The sequence below is a fragment of the Trypanosoma melophagium genome (assembly GCF_022059095.1).
Source record: "Trypanosoma melophagium isolate St. Kilda chromosome Unknown ctg17segment0, whole genome shotgun sequence".
Taxonomy (NCBI): domain Eukaryota; phylum Euglenozoa; class Kinetoplastea; order Trypanosomatida; family Trypanosomatidae; genus Trypanosoma; species Trypanosoma melophagium.
Genome location: NW_027125145.1, coordinates 312,620 through 326,460, shown reverse-complemented (window position 1 = coordinate 326,460; position 13,841 = coordinate 312,620). Strand labels below are relative to the sequence as shown.

The following is a 13,841-nucleotide window of genomic DNA, read 5'->3' as shown; positions in this document are numbered from 1 at the left end:
GACGACACAAATATATGGATTTCAAGAAAGAGACTTGCAATTCCCTTTCCTGTTTTCTTTTTTCTTCCATTTGCGGTGCTCAAAAGAACATGGTCCCAGAACAATTACATCGGTAGTTGCTGAAACAGAGACCAAGAAAAGAATTTCATTGACATCGATCATCCTTAAAAGACTTTTTTCTGTTTAGTGTTCTGTAATTCAACCTCTTTAAACTTTCTATTGTTTTAGACCACTGTTCCTCGTATGAAAGTGTTTTTTTTTCCATTTTGATGCACCTGTCTTTGCAAGGTTTTTTTTTTTAATCATTCCCTTTCAGTGCACATCTAATTATCTCTCTTTATCTCTCTCTCTGTGTGCGTGTGTGTCTCTGTGTGCCCTTCACACACTCGTTCGCTTACTTTACTCCTTCGATCTTGTTTCTTTTTTTCTGTTTTTTTTTCTTTTTGCATATGTGCTACTCTCTCCGAAATCCACCAAGCTTCACGCCGCCAATACTCTCAGAAACATAGAGAGAGCATTTTTGTTTCGTTTTCCATTGCTGCTACTACTACTCTTGCTGCTTACCACTGGCTCTGAAAATTATTATTCGGTATGTACCCTACCTGCGAACGCTGGTTGAACATCGGATTGAGGCTGCCATCGGGTGCAGGTCCACGCACATCACCGCTGTTGTTGTTATTGCCCATTGGTCGGCCGTTAAAGTTGTTCGACATGTGCGGGTTGGAGCGCATTGGGTTTCCACGTCCCATATGCGGGGGAGCATCACCGCCCCGGGTACCGAAGGGTTTGTTGCGCGGTTGCTGGTATGGCATATTTGGGTAAAATCTGTTCTGTTCATACGGGGGTGCCACCATACCGTGGTTAATCGACCAGTGGTCGTGACGTGGTGGCGGTGCCCACTGCATGCTTTCCTGCATCGCAGGCGAGTATGTGTAACCGGGTGTGGGCTGAGTACCATGCTGAGAAACAACAGGAGGAACTGCAGCAGCGTTGCGTGAAGACGATTGCTGTTGTTGTTGTTGTTGTTGTTGTTGCTGCAACTGCTGACGTTGTTCGATGAGTTTGTTGCGTTCCTGCTGGAGACTCTCGCTCTGATCCTTCAATTGTCGCTCAAGAGCAAGGACCTGTGCTTGCCTCTCGTTAATATCAATCTCACGTTGTTTGCAGTATTCATCAAAGTCATGACGAGCATCTTCTAACTCACAGCGTCTCTTCTCTAACTCGAGAAAAGCGCTTACCATAGTTTGATGGTCTGCTGGAGCTTTAAATGTGGTACGAGCCCCCTTTTGCTGCGCGTCAACAACATCCTGAGGATACTGAACGAGGTTAGCTGGAACTTCTGGTTGCACCGGCTCCACTTGCTGTGGGGCTGGAGCGAAGTGTTTCACAAAGCAGTAATCATCATCGTTGGCCCAACTAAAATGTGCATCCGCTTCAGGGAGAGTTACAGGGTGCTGCTGCTGCGGAGGTGGCGTCGGCATCGGCGTCGGCTGCTTCTGCTCTACCACGGGTGGCTGTTCCCCAGGGAGCTTTTGTGGTTGTGGCACCGCTTCCTCAACGGGGACAACAGCCTCCACCTCTGCAGCTACAGTTTCTACGATGGCTTCTTCAACGGCGACAACAGGTGCCTCAGGCTCGGGTGCAGCCGGTGCAGGCTGCCACACCGGCTCTTCTACGACGGCAGGGGCTTCGGCAGCCTGACGTTTGGCGGCACCCGAGCGGAGGGCATCGAGGAAACTTTTGCCTGACGAGGTCTTCGCGGCGTTTGTGATCTGTGCCTTGATGGTTGGACCTGAAGGGGAGGCGGGCTCCTCCGCTTTAGGCTCCTCACGGCGTGGGCGGCCACCCTTAGGGGCTAACTTATTGTTGCTGCCGCTGGCGTTAGCGTTGCTGCTGCCTCCTTGATGATTTAGCGTTGTTGTGCGGGGAGGCATTCTTGGGATTCCTTTTTTTGTTTCTTTAATTGTTTGTTTGATTGGTTTTATTTCACTCTTCGAGATTCACCGTTCCTTCTCGATGCAATTTTGGTTCTTTAGTGTCGTTTCTTTTTTTCCTTTCTTAGACAAATTAGCTTGTTTTTTTCTTTTTTTGTTTTTTCTTTACCTTTTTTTTTTTGCTCTTAAAAGCGTAGCTGTGGTTTCTTAAGAAGAGAGAGCTTCCTTCTTCACATTGTACACGAATAAAAAAAAAATACAATAAAGGTAATAACAATAGGGAGGACACATTTGTTAAAGGGAATGATATATATGTATATGTGCACATGAAGGGTTTGTCAAATGTAGACGGGGCAAAAATAGAACTTTTATAACTACTAACAAATAGGAATAAAGTAGCACCACCTACAGTATATATATATATATATATATATACAGAGAGAGAGAGAGAGAGAGAGAGAAACGCAATATGACTGCACTACCATTGTGCGTCCCCCTGTATGTATGTATGAATGCATGTACAAGAAATGCATGCGTGAGAGGAGCCACATCGCTTTCAGAGTACTCCCTTTCAGAAGATAGACACATGTCATACACATCATCACAGGTTTACTTACCTGCACATATATATATTCACTTTCCCACTCTTGGGATGATTCTCCTTTTCCCTCTTCCTTTTTTTTTCTTTCTCTCTCTGCCTGTTGTTTTTTGTTTGGTTTTACTGTTCAAAAAAAAAAAATTCAGTGTTTTTTTTTTGTTTCATGTCCTTCCTTTTTTTTCTTTTCTGGGCATATTTTCCTTCATATAGGGGTGTCTCACCAGTCATCTACGGCGAATCCAAAGTCCCTGTCCCTGCAGCAATAGTACGGTGCGAGGAGAGACCATATGTACAGCAGCACGGCGGCCCACACGGTGGCGCTGCGCACCCAGAATGCCACGTTGATGCTGCCGATCAGCGATTTTGTGCCTGCGCCGCTGACGTGCCAGCCTGTTGCCAGCATGGCAAGATACATGGCGCCGAGCATCATGGTAGCGTAGAAGAACATGTAGCGACTGAGATGCCCGCTCTCGTCCGGGTCCTCCTCGTCCTCGCTCTCGCTCCCGTCGCCGTTGGTGCTGCCGAGGCGGAGGGCGTCGTGGTTCCCGCCGGCGGAGACGACGGAGTAGCCGAGGGCCGCCCCGCTGACGACACTCGCGAGGATCATCTGCACGACGGGGACCGGCTGCCCGGGCGGCTGGGCGAGGCGGTTGCAGTGCGGGTCCGCGTCGGTCCGCAGCGTCACGAACATCATGCCGCTCGTGTAGACAAACACAATTCCACTCGGCACCACAGACCCGTGCGGCACCCACACCGACAGCACCGTGTACACAAGTCCACTCACAAGTACACTGCTCAGGGCAAAGGCGTTGTAGTTGCAGTCCGAGTGCGGGACATACATCACAAAGGAAACAACGCTTAATGCTATCCCGCCCAAGTAACTGAGAATGGCAACCGCCAAAAGGTACCACATCCACTTTCCCGAATGCTCACCCCGCCGGCCCCACTCATCACTCCACTGGTAGCTGAAGTCTACCAAGAAGACGACATTTACCAAGAGGAAAACGGCAGATGCAAACATACATACATATGCATAGACACTGAAGAAGCTGTTTGGAATCCAAAAGGTTGCAATAAATAATAGTACAAGAATAATGCTTTTGGCAAAAAAGAAACGCTTCTGGAATTCAGCTCGTGCCTCACTATCAATGCAACACGTCAGATCAGAAACAGATAACCAGTGAAGCAGGAAGAAAAGCATTAATGCAAAGCTAACACGGTAGACAATAACTTCCCCTGTGCAATAATTAGTCTCACCGCTAGCAGCATATTCGCAACCTTTCTGAAGAATAGAAACGCGACTGAAAACTCCTTCGAGAGATCCTCGCAGAAGCATCGTTGCAACCAGGCCAATAAAGAGATAACAGGCATACTGCAACCTGAGCAGCACACCTGGTGCAAAGATCGAACTGCGCTTAGAGGAACTGAAATCGTCGTCGTGCGACATTGGACCTTCTATGATGCAGTTTTATGTCAAATATATATATATATTATATGTAATTTGGGCGTTTGACACGCAATCAAATATCCTTTTACTACTTTATCTTTCAATATGGTTTTTAGCTTTCTCACCCGATCAATTCCTTCACTGAAGCAAGATGGAAACCCCAATTCACAGAAAGAAATAAGTCCCCTATCCCCACAAATAAAAAGAAGATGGAATTAAAAAAAAAAATGAGGAATCAAAGAAAGAAGAGATAAATAAAAAAAAAAGAGTATAAGACTCCGAAAAAAAATTCTTACAGATGATAATTCAGAAGAAACAAAGAATAACAACAAAAAAATTGTGCACTTCCCTCCTTGTTTTTCAAGTGAAGGGCACATTGCCGCATACATCCATGCATCATCATCTTACATTGCGCGTGCCGCTCTTGACCAAACAAGAAGAATAATAGGAAAAAAAAACAAAAATGCAATAAACTATCCTGTACATTTCACACAACACCGCTTCTTCTCAGCATTTTTCCCTTTTTCGCCAAAGAAAGCATGCAATATCACCAGTTTCTATCTACCAGTTCCTTCCATGTTTTTTTTTCTTTTTCTTCGTTGTAGCTTCTTTTCTTGTTTCCCCTACTCCAGATTTCTCCATTTACTTCTTCCACACAGGCAATAACCACGCATCTATGTGAACCGCGGATCATCAGTAGCAAGACAGAACTTTGTGTACCCCATTTCTCCCCCGCCTATGCTGTGCACTTTGCGTAGCGCTTCTGACTGCACTGGGCTTAGTTGCACACCGAGAGACATCAATGTTGCGAAGAATTGTCCCTCCTTTACAAATCCTTTACGTGCACGGTCGTATTGTCTGAAAGCAGCGAGAGATCCGGTACGGCGTGCAGCAAGTGTACGGCGTACTTTGTCTATCGCCGATGCATACAACTCTTCTTGGGAAGCATCTGTCCTCTTAATTGTACTACACTGCGTGTTATTGAACGTATACTCTCCCTCTACAGCAGGAGTTTTCGAAGAAGTAGTAGTAGGAGCAGCAGTAGGAGCTCCTTTAAAAGATCCACGTCTACGCTGTGTTACTGCCATGATACCCTCACCTGCTCTGAGTTTCTCCGTTACAACTGACACAAATGCCGGATAATCAACGTAACCGTCCAAATCTGCCTGAGCAAAGGCCAACTCAAGTGCATGTAACTCTTCCTCTTTAAGATCAAGTCCAAGAATTGATAAACAATGTCGAAAGCGAGTGTTCGTCACATGACGATGACGTAATTCATCACCGTCAGGAAAGAACTCTGAAAGTCGTGCATTACGTTCTTGTAAAAAGCAACAAATCTTTTTTAAAACTTGTTCTACGAGGTTCTCATCCAAAACTCCTTGTTGCATGCAAGCAGCACCTCCTGTTGACATCATTGTATTTTGTACAGTACCCAAGACAGATGCTAGAGTGGTGTCAGCATCCTTTGAAATTCCTATCGCCGATTCATTGCAGCCCACATCACGAACGAAACTTGTGTAGTCAATTCGTTCTGTGTCATTAGGTACTGCATAGTAGCGTGAAAGGAGGTTCGTTTCCGCTGGTGATAACACAAAGCGATGACGCGCAAGAGCTTGCATAAAGTTGCTCTTTGTTATTTTACCAAGATGAAAACGATCGAAATCTGCAAAGAAGGGTGTTAACAATGCGTGTTGAGCAGCAACATAATGTGAAAGTCGGGCAAGAAGTCGACTTAATTGTTCATGCTCTGCTTCAGTAAAGTTTTCTTCCGAATTTTTTACAGTATCTTTTGAAATTGCTGCTCCTGTTATTCCTGAAACACCATTCGTGTTTTGCGATAATGACAAATTAAACTTTGTTGTAACAGAAGGTACTGCCATTGGTGCAATCTCTCCAAGGTCTGTAACAAAACGGTTAACATCAATATGATCCAAAACTTTAGCAGATTTATATTCTTCCTGAAGCAATTTAAGTTCTTGTGAATGTAATCGAACTCCAGCAATACCAAGTGCCACAGCAAATTTTTCTGTTTGTACAACACCACTACGTAGTGGATCAAAATCAAGAAAAAATTCATTAACACGAAGATGCCATTCATCTGCTTGTGCAGCTATCTTAGCAAGAACATCAGAAACTGTTTCTGCAGGTTGAGGTTGTGTAGATTGATTAAGTTGCTGAAGATTTGACATTGCCATAGATCGCATCAATCGAGCCGGATTTATTTCAGGCTTTTGTGCTTGATCAACATCCATAACAAATTGATAGTAATTTACTTCATCACTGGGACCACCTTCTGGGTTTCGTATAAGATATCTTTTTACAAGAAGGGCAATTTCTTCAGGTTTTAAGAATATCTTATTGGTGGCTAATGAACGTTCAAAACGTGACTTTGTACATGTACGATGTTCATAAATACCTTTACGTACACGATCAAAATCATGCAGTGTGGGTACCAAATTAATACGATTTGAACTAATAATAAGTCGTACCTTTTTTAACACTTCCTCTGCTCGTTGGTGCTCTGCGCTGTCAGCATAACCGAGAAATTGTCCAGCAGTTCTGGTTGTTTCATAGTAATTAGTACCACCTTCTGTAGTATCATCACTTCGGGGATTCGTATCAGCAAGGAACTGTACATAATTCACCCGTGGAAAGACTTCATCATTTGTACTACAACCGGTATCATCCCATATACCTTCTGTGTAGGCTCGTATCAGTGTTTCAATGTGATCCGATGTAAGTTGAAAATTAACAAATTGCACCCTTCCAAGAGCTGATTCAAATTGTGGTGCTGTTACGAATCCTGTTCTGAAATTATCAAAATCTCGCAGGTAGTCATCACATCGCAGGCGATACATTGCGAATTGTTCCCGCAACACCCGCAAAAGTTCATCCAGCGTGAGTTTTCCTCCCGGTCCCCGCGCTGAATTAAGTGATATAGTTTGCGTGGGGTTTAACTGGGCGGCGGCGGCAGCCTCAGTATTAGTATTAGCAGTATTAGTAGCAGTAATAATAGTATTGTTGTTGTTGTTCTCATTGCTATCCCCGTTCTCAAGGTCTCTGCACCAGGCAGCGTACAACACATAGTCATCGCCATCTCCGTACTTCTTAAGAATGAGTTGCAGTATATCCTCCCGCACTGCATCGAACGGGAGACAACGACGGAAGCGGGAGGCTGTCACCTTACCACTGCGAAATGGATCAAAGTCTTCAAATGCCTTTCGAACAGGCAGTCCACGCACATGCATAATTTGTCGCAAGAAACACATTGCAGCATCCAACTTTTTTTCTTCTTCTTCAGAAAGCGTTTTGGCTTTGCGTCCCAGTGTGGTCAATAACTCCGCCGGAGGATCTTCTGAACGAACAGCTTGTAGAAAGTCTATGTAGCGTACATCCATGGAAGTTCCACGCGGGCTATTAGTAGTACTAGCTGTATGGCGTGCCTCAGAAGCAGCAAAAGCATTTTTTAGAGCCTCAAATTCTGTTTCTGTGAGTTTAATATCATTCACTGCGAGAGCGCGACGAAACTGTTCTGCTGTGATACGACCAGAGCGGAGACTGTCAAAATCCGTGAAGAAATCATCGAGACGCAAACGACGTTGGGCCACGTGCACTCGCACCTTCTGTATTACATCTTCCACCAAACTCATCCTTGTATAGATTATTAAACCTCTTTCTTTTTTTTTTCTTTCTTCTTTTTTTGCTCCTTCTTATTATTGCTTTCTCAACCACCCTCTGGGTCTCTTCTCAGAGTCTCAAACACGGGAAAGGGAAAAAGAAAAGAAAAAAAATTCTTAAGCAAAGAGAATATGACGACAATATTATTATCTTCTTGATTGAAACCCTCAGTCCAAGGATTCAGATACTTGCATTCTTCTCTTTTTTTTTTACACACTGAATTTGGTATTCATTCGTAGCTATCTCTTTTTTTAGTTTTTTCTTACACACCATTTGGCAATCCTCTACTCGGGTTAATATAGACGCCCATCCCCTGTCTAAAAAAAGAAAAAAAACAGACACCACTAGTGAGAATAACAGAAACGACCATCAACACAACAACAACAACAACAACAATAACAATAACAACCAGACCAGTGTACCTCTTTACCTCCAATACACTCTACTCAAACAAACCTGAATCTTGTTTAATCCTCGTCCTCCCCATTTACCTTTGCATTTCTTGTACTAAATGGTAGCAGTCGATCAACGGCTTCGGTGATTTCGCGGGGAAACAGAAAGCATGTGAGCAACACTGCGGTGGCAACTCCGTTGCGCAGGGCCCTATACGTCCCCCATGGGGCGCTCTTCACGACGACGAAGACGCTCGCGGAGGAGATGCCGACGGCGGGGAGGATCCACCGGCGGGTGCGGAGTTGCTCGCTGGCGATGGCGGTCTGTTGGGCGACGAAGCGGTCGGCCTGCGCGGTGTAAATCTTCGCGGTGGCGATGTGGCCGGCCACGTCGCAGAGACCCGCGAGGGCGGCGGCGGGGACCAACGCGGAGCGGCGGAGGGCGGCGACTCGCCGGCGGAGTGACGGCCACTCGCCTTCCCAGAGCGTGAGGGCCCCGCGGTCCTCAAGACTCATCCCTGCAGCAGCACGTCCTTCTCGTAGAGTATTACACTGTAATATATCTAAATAGATAGATTTCTCCTTTTCTCCTTATTCTTTTTTCTATTGTGTATAGGGGTGGGGGAAGGGAGTCAAAGAGCGAGACCGAGAGAGAAAGAGAGAGGAGATGGAAGGGAACTGGTATGGGATAGTTAGACGTACAATGGAATAAGGATATGGCGTTCTGGAGAGGTGTGGCATGCACGTAAAAAAAAAAAGAAATAGAGACAATAGAAAAAACAAACAAACAGAAAAGAGAAACACGAAATACCACCACTATCAAAAAGGAGAAATAAATAAATAAACACGAGCTGTCAGAAACACCACATTTCACGTGCAGCACAATACGACATAAATAGATGCCAAATATAACGAAAATAATAATAATAGTAATAATAATAATAAGGAAATGTAGAAAGAATTTCTCCCTGGAAAAGGTAATACTTTAGGTTATTACCACAATAACTTAGTTTTAGTCAAATTATATGGTTGCTGCAATTATGTCTGGGCAGGTACCACGCATAAACATTATGACAGGATCATCACTATTGTTTTTATTGTATTTTTCCAAAATATTAGTAGTGGTATCAAGCATACAACTTGCTCGCCATACTACTGTATTTCCGACGCTGTTACGAGAACCCTCCAGGTGCATACTGGCAACTTCAAGTGGATGACTGGATACAAGCCGATTCACGTACACTGTTTTCCTAACGGGAGGATTCTCAGTGCAGCAGCGTATATTATAACCAAAACAACACGCACGGAGCACTTTCTCCTCTTCTTCCACGTCAAACGAGGAATAATTTGTATCAAAAAAAAATCAAACGATTAGAATTTGAAAAATCCAGCATGTAACTGCACGACTGAAAGGTTACAAGGATAATGTTCATAGTACCTCCAGCTTTTTGAAATGACATACATACTTCTTCCTACTTTGAGAGTGGTAAAACACCAGAGATGGTGGCAAAGTCTACTTCATTCACAAAGTTTCTCAAATACTTCAGAAGGACTGCAACCAAAGTGAGAGTTTTGAGTGAGTGTGAGAAAACCACAGCTTTCTCTTGCCTTTTTAAGGCTTCATTAAGAAGCATAAATAACCCTTTCATTTTCCAGCTATTCTCTAATAACTGCTCCATTTCTTCCCGATTTTTTAAGGGGTAGGGTAACAAAAGAGTCGGTAATAAATATGATACCATTTCTTCTTGTCCACCAGCTATATTCTGCTCCTTAATAGTAATTGCAGTTGTAATATTATGACTTTCACTACAATTGGAATGATTAGCTAACATATCACCATAGCTACTGATCATCCAAAAACGTGATGCAAACGTCAAACGGTCTTTAACTGGAATTGTCCCATGTTCTTGCATAAGCATAACAAGATCACGGAGCATATTACTTTGATGAGGAGAGAGATATGTCACAATGGATGTTTCACAAAAAAATATTCCTTCTTGAATGAGGGTATCCATGTTACAAAGATGAAAAAAGGATTTGAAATATTGTGGCAATTGTGCAGGTGAATTCAACTTTTCATTCTCCCACAGTGTAGGTAAAATAAACTGTAAAATAGCCATCAACTCTTGTGTAACACAGGGTCGAGAAATATCTAAACGCGTTATATTTGTTAAAGCCAGACGTAATATGTGAGGTGATAGCTTACGTAATGCATCCAAAAGCAATGAGTGATCATCGATAATTTTGTGAGCTTCATCAAGAACGAAAAGAGTACAATGAGTGAGAAGTATTTCACGTCCCTCTGCATAAATTTCTGAATCACCAAGAACAAGATCTTTTTCTTTTCCTTTTTCAATTCCATCAACTTGATTACTCTTTTTTTGCATCTCATCCCCCTCTTTCTCGGGCCCATCTATCCAATACATCTCTTCTTCTATCTCAATCTTTTGTTTCTTTTTTCTTCTACCTCGAACTCCTTCTTTTTCTTCTTCTTCTTCGCTAGTCACTTTCTCTCCTGCACCCCCATTTTTTCTCACTGGTGGTGATACAGCAGTATTATTATCACTACAAGTGGAAGAAGAAGAAGAATACCTTGCAGAAGGTTTACTTGTCATACTAGGAGACATCATAAGATGAGTGAATGTAGTATGGGATAAAAGGAGTATGGTTTGGTTAGAGGAATCTTTTGCCCATCTGCGCAGAAGTGCAACCTTATCCACTGCACAATCCTCACTATCAAGAAAAAACACTTTAACAGACTCTTCACGCTTCTCATTTTCCTTCTTCTTCTTAACAATATGAGAGCAGTACGTTATTTCCCGTAACCAGTGTAATAGCATTTCTTTAGAAACGCATATAACAGGACGCAACGTACCTCATTTACGCAGACACAACGGCAATGAAAAATGATTAGGGTTTACCCGAAGAAACGACCAAGCAATGTATAGAAAAGCTATTGTTATAAAAGAATTCCCAAATCCCATTGTAGAGGGAAAAACACATCCACGTGTCAGAGTATTGTTGCTTTTCTGAATAGAGAAATTTTTCTCTATTTGTTTTTCACTACTAGTACTAGTACAGAAAGCAATATCTCCTTTTACTTTGGTCATAACAGACTTTGTCTGTTGAGCAAAAGTTTGTGGTTCACAAAGAAGAAGTGACCAGATAAAACGCAATCCTTCTAATTGGTTTTCTCGTAAAACAAGGTGAAGTTCCTGTGGGACATGACATACAGGTACCAGTTTATAGAATAGATTAAAATGTTCTAAATGAGTCACACCAGAAGAGTAATGATGAGTACAACGTGGTACATCACCTTCAGTAGATTAGGTCTCAGGCAATATATTATTCTTGCTCTAATCCCTCTTTGTTTCTTTATTGCACTCCAGATTACTAAAACATTGATCAATAGCAGATATCACACAAGCTAATCGTTGACGTTTCTTTTCTGCTACTTTCAACCGAGATACTTTTTTTGCATTGTTACCACTTATTTGTTTAGAAAGAATTAGATGATTTGGTCGTTTCTGAAGTATAGTTGTAGAACTCATATTTTGCTTTCTTTCCAGTTCAGCATCAATATGTTTTGGTGCATGTACAACAAGTTGAGAATTAGTACTACTAATCGTAATACAGTCTCTCTCATCAGTTACCGAAGAAAAATCATTTCTTCCTAATAAATGGTCACTTCCCATATCCAATTGCTCACTTGTGTTAACAAGCGATTTACTCTCAGAATTACAAGTCGATAAGGCCCCAATTTCTAATCCACTCCGCAATACAGCTGCAGCAGCAGTTATTGATGGTTCACTCTTTTCAGAAGAAAAAGCCTTGGTGGGACCTTCACGAAGTTCTGCCATAAAATTTTTTACGGTTTCTTTAACGTCGATAGTGCGCCTTCGCTTTGTACAGCGTTTCGTTAACGTTTGTATTGGAGGTTCTTTATAACTTACCACTCCAACACTCGATACTTGACAATCTATAGATGGTGGTGTTTTATTTACAGTAATGCAACTCTCATCTTGAGGGGGTTTTTCCTGCTTAATAACACGGCTTCGCGGAAGAGCAATAACTCTATCATCCTGAGAAGTTGGTAGCGATAAACTTTCACTCTTTGTACGATGAAAATTATGTGGTACAGGTTCTTGAATATTTAATACCTCTTCTTGACTAAGCTCCGATGTATTTTTTTCTCCTTTGACTTGTACTATTTTATCCTCCAAAGATGAAACATCGACTGGTGACTGTGAATTATAGGGAAGTAATGTTGCGCCTGCGGAAGACTCTGATACCTTAACAGCTGAAGGAGCAAGATTTCCTTTTGCATAACGATTATTCAGAGAATCATGTGTATCCGGTGAATCTATTAGTGTCTTTTTCTTTTTTATCAATACTGGAGAAAGATTTGGTATCCTTTCTTCTATGGAGTTTTCTTGTTGTTGTCCTTGATCAGGTGATTTTTCCGATACACCGTAATTGAAAGTCTTTAAATTACCTCCAGGGATTTCCGTATTTATACGAGGCGGTAGCTCATCTGTGTTGTTTCTCACATCACTTTCCTGATTAACAACTACTGACTCTTTCTTTTCCTTTTCGTTTTCTATTTGTTTAGAGGAATTGGATGCAGTGAGGATGTTAGGCATCATGTGTGTGTTTGTGAAAACCCCAAGTGGTACGTTGGCAGTTAGATTGTCCTTCTTTTTACTCTCATTACCGTAAATGAGAGATATGGAAAAGGGTGAAATCTCACTCTTCTTGTCATTGTGTCCTTTCAGATTAGAGTGTTGCTCATCATTCGAAAAAACTTTTCTTTGACAGACAGACCTCATAATCTCACTACTATTTCTAGTAGAAACAGCATTACATTCATTCACCAATACAGGACCTTGTTCTAATGAATTTTCTTCCGTTCTTAATTTCTCTTCTCTATTCATATCATCCAAATGGTTTTCTTTCGTACCTACAGATGAGACATGTTTCTCAGTCATGTCAACACAGGAACCTTCTAAACGACGTCGGATCCACGCAGCCTGTTCTTGTACAAAGATACACCGTACAAATACGTGAAATCGTAATTGTAATTGACTTCTAGAAAGTGAATCACCAGCGACTAACTTCGCCCCAGCGCCGAGTTCCAGTGTTAGTAACGGTTCATTCCATGCATTAACGTCACAAGGATCAAATATTACAGGTGTAGAAACGGCACCAGAGGCTAAACGTCGGCCATTCACAAATGTTCCATTTAAACTACCACAGTCACGGACACTAAGAGCACACCATTCATTTATAGTATGTGGAATATGTAGTGAGTTGCTACTGCAAAGCTGCAATACACAGTGTCGACGAGAAAGTAATGAACCTTGTGCGGCAACCTTGTATGCTATCACGCCACTATTGCCTCCCATAGGATCACGACCTAATGGTATAATCAACAATACAGGAAGAGAAGATATTCGGTTACTTTTTCCCCCCTCATTTCCTGATGTAACTAACATTCCATCTCTTCCACAGAAAAAACGTGCAATCAAACGGCAACGTTTGTGTTCATCTACGGATTCATGTCGCACATAAGATGGCATAAATTCCCTTTCTTTTGTAAAGACATCTGGTGACCTACCCGGGACTGCAGTAATTCCACCAAAAGCTGATAATCGACTTAAATTGTACACGCCAACTATTGCAACTTCCATCAGGATTATTGTTATATATATATATATATATATATATATATATATATTTTTTTTTTTTTCTGCTCTACATCAATTCCTTTTCTTTATGCCTATTTTGCATAG

General features: G+C 42.3%; 6 protein-coding genes across 6 annotated transcripts; all 6 read right to left on the bottom strand.

Annotated features, from left to right (window-relative positions):
* Positions 1 to 560: 560 nt before the first annotated feature.
* Positions 561 to 1,934, bottom strand: LSM04_009334 (uncharacterized protein; the record flags this gene model as incomplete). The annotated part of the gene is made up of 1 exon (XM_067334390.1): positions 561 to 1,934. One exon carries the CDS (start codon positions 1,932 to 1,934, stop codon positions 561 to 563), a length of 1,374 nt encoding a protein of 457 aa, XP_067193438.1.
* An 815-nt stretch (positions 1,935 to 2,749) lies between these two features.
* LSM04_004168 (Serine incorporator/TMS membrane protein) lies at positions 2,750 to 3,979 on the bottom strand (the record flags this gene model as incomplete). The annotated part of the gene is made up of 1 exon (XM_067334389.1): positions 2,750 to 3,979. One exon carries the CDS (start codon positions 3,977 to 3,979, stop codon positions 2,750 to 2,752), a length of 1,230 nt encoding a protein of 409 aa, XP_067193329.1.
* Positions 3,980 to 4,653: 674 nt separating this feature from the next.
* LSM04_009169 (uncharacterized protein) lies at positions 4,654 to 7,629 on the bottom strand (the record flags this gene model as incomplete). Its single annotated transcript, XM_067334388.1, has 1 exon — positions 4,654 to 7,629. One exon carries the CDS (start codon positions 7,627 to 7,629, stop codon positions 4,654 to 4,656), a length of 2,976 nt encoding a protein of 991 aa, XP_067193437.1.
* A 495-nt stretch (positions 7,630 to 8,124) lies between these two features.
* On the bottom strand, positions 8,125 to 8,565 carry LSM04_008530 (uncharacterized protein; the record flags this gene model as incomplete). The annotated part of the gene is made up of 1 exon (XM_067334387.1): positions 8,125 to 8,565. The coding sequence occupies one exon, from the start codon at positions 8,563 to 8,565 to the stop codon at positions 8,125 to 8,127; it is 441 nt and encodes a 146-aa protein (XP_067193422.1).
* A 505-nt stretch (positions 8,566 to 9,070) lies between these two features.
* LSM04_008659 (uncharacterized protein) lies at positions 9,071 to 10,889 on the bottom strand (the record flags this gene model as incomplete). Its single annotated transcript, XM_067334386.1, has 2 exons — positions 9,071 to 9,299; positions 9,526 to 10,889. The coding sequence occupies 2 exons, from the start codon at positions 10,887 to 10,889 to the stop codon at positions 9,071 to 9,073; spliced, it is 1,593 nt and encodes a 530-aa protein (XP_067193425.1).
* Positions 10,890 to 10,925: 36 nt separating this feature from the next.
* Positions 10,926 to 13,739, bottom strand: LSM04_002594 (Forkhead-associated (FHA) domain; the record flags this gene model as incomplete). Its single annotated transcript, XM_067334385.1, has 2 exons — positions 10,926 to 11,365; positions 11,444 to 13,739. 2 exons carry the CDS (start codon positions 13,737 to 13,739, stop codon positions 10,926 to 10,928), a joined length of 2,736 nt encoding a protein of 911 aa, XP_067193302.1.
* Positions 13,740 to 13,841: the final 102 nt, after the last annotated feature.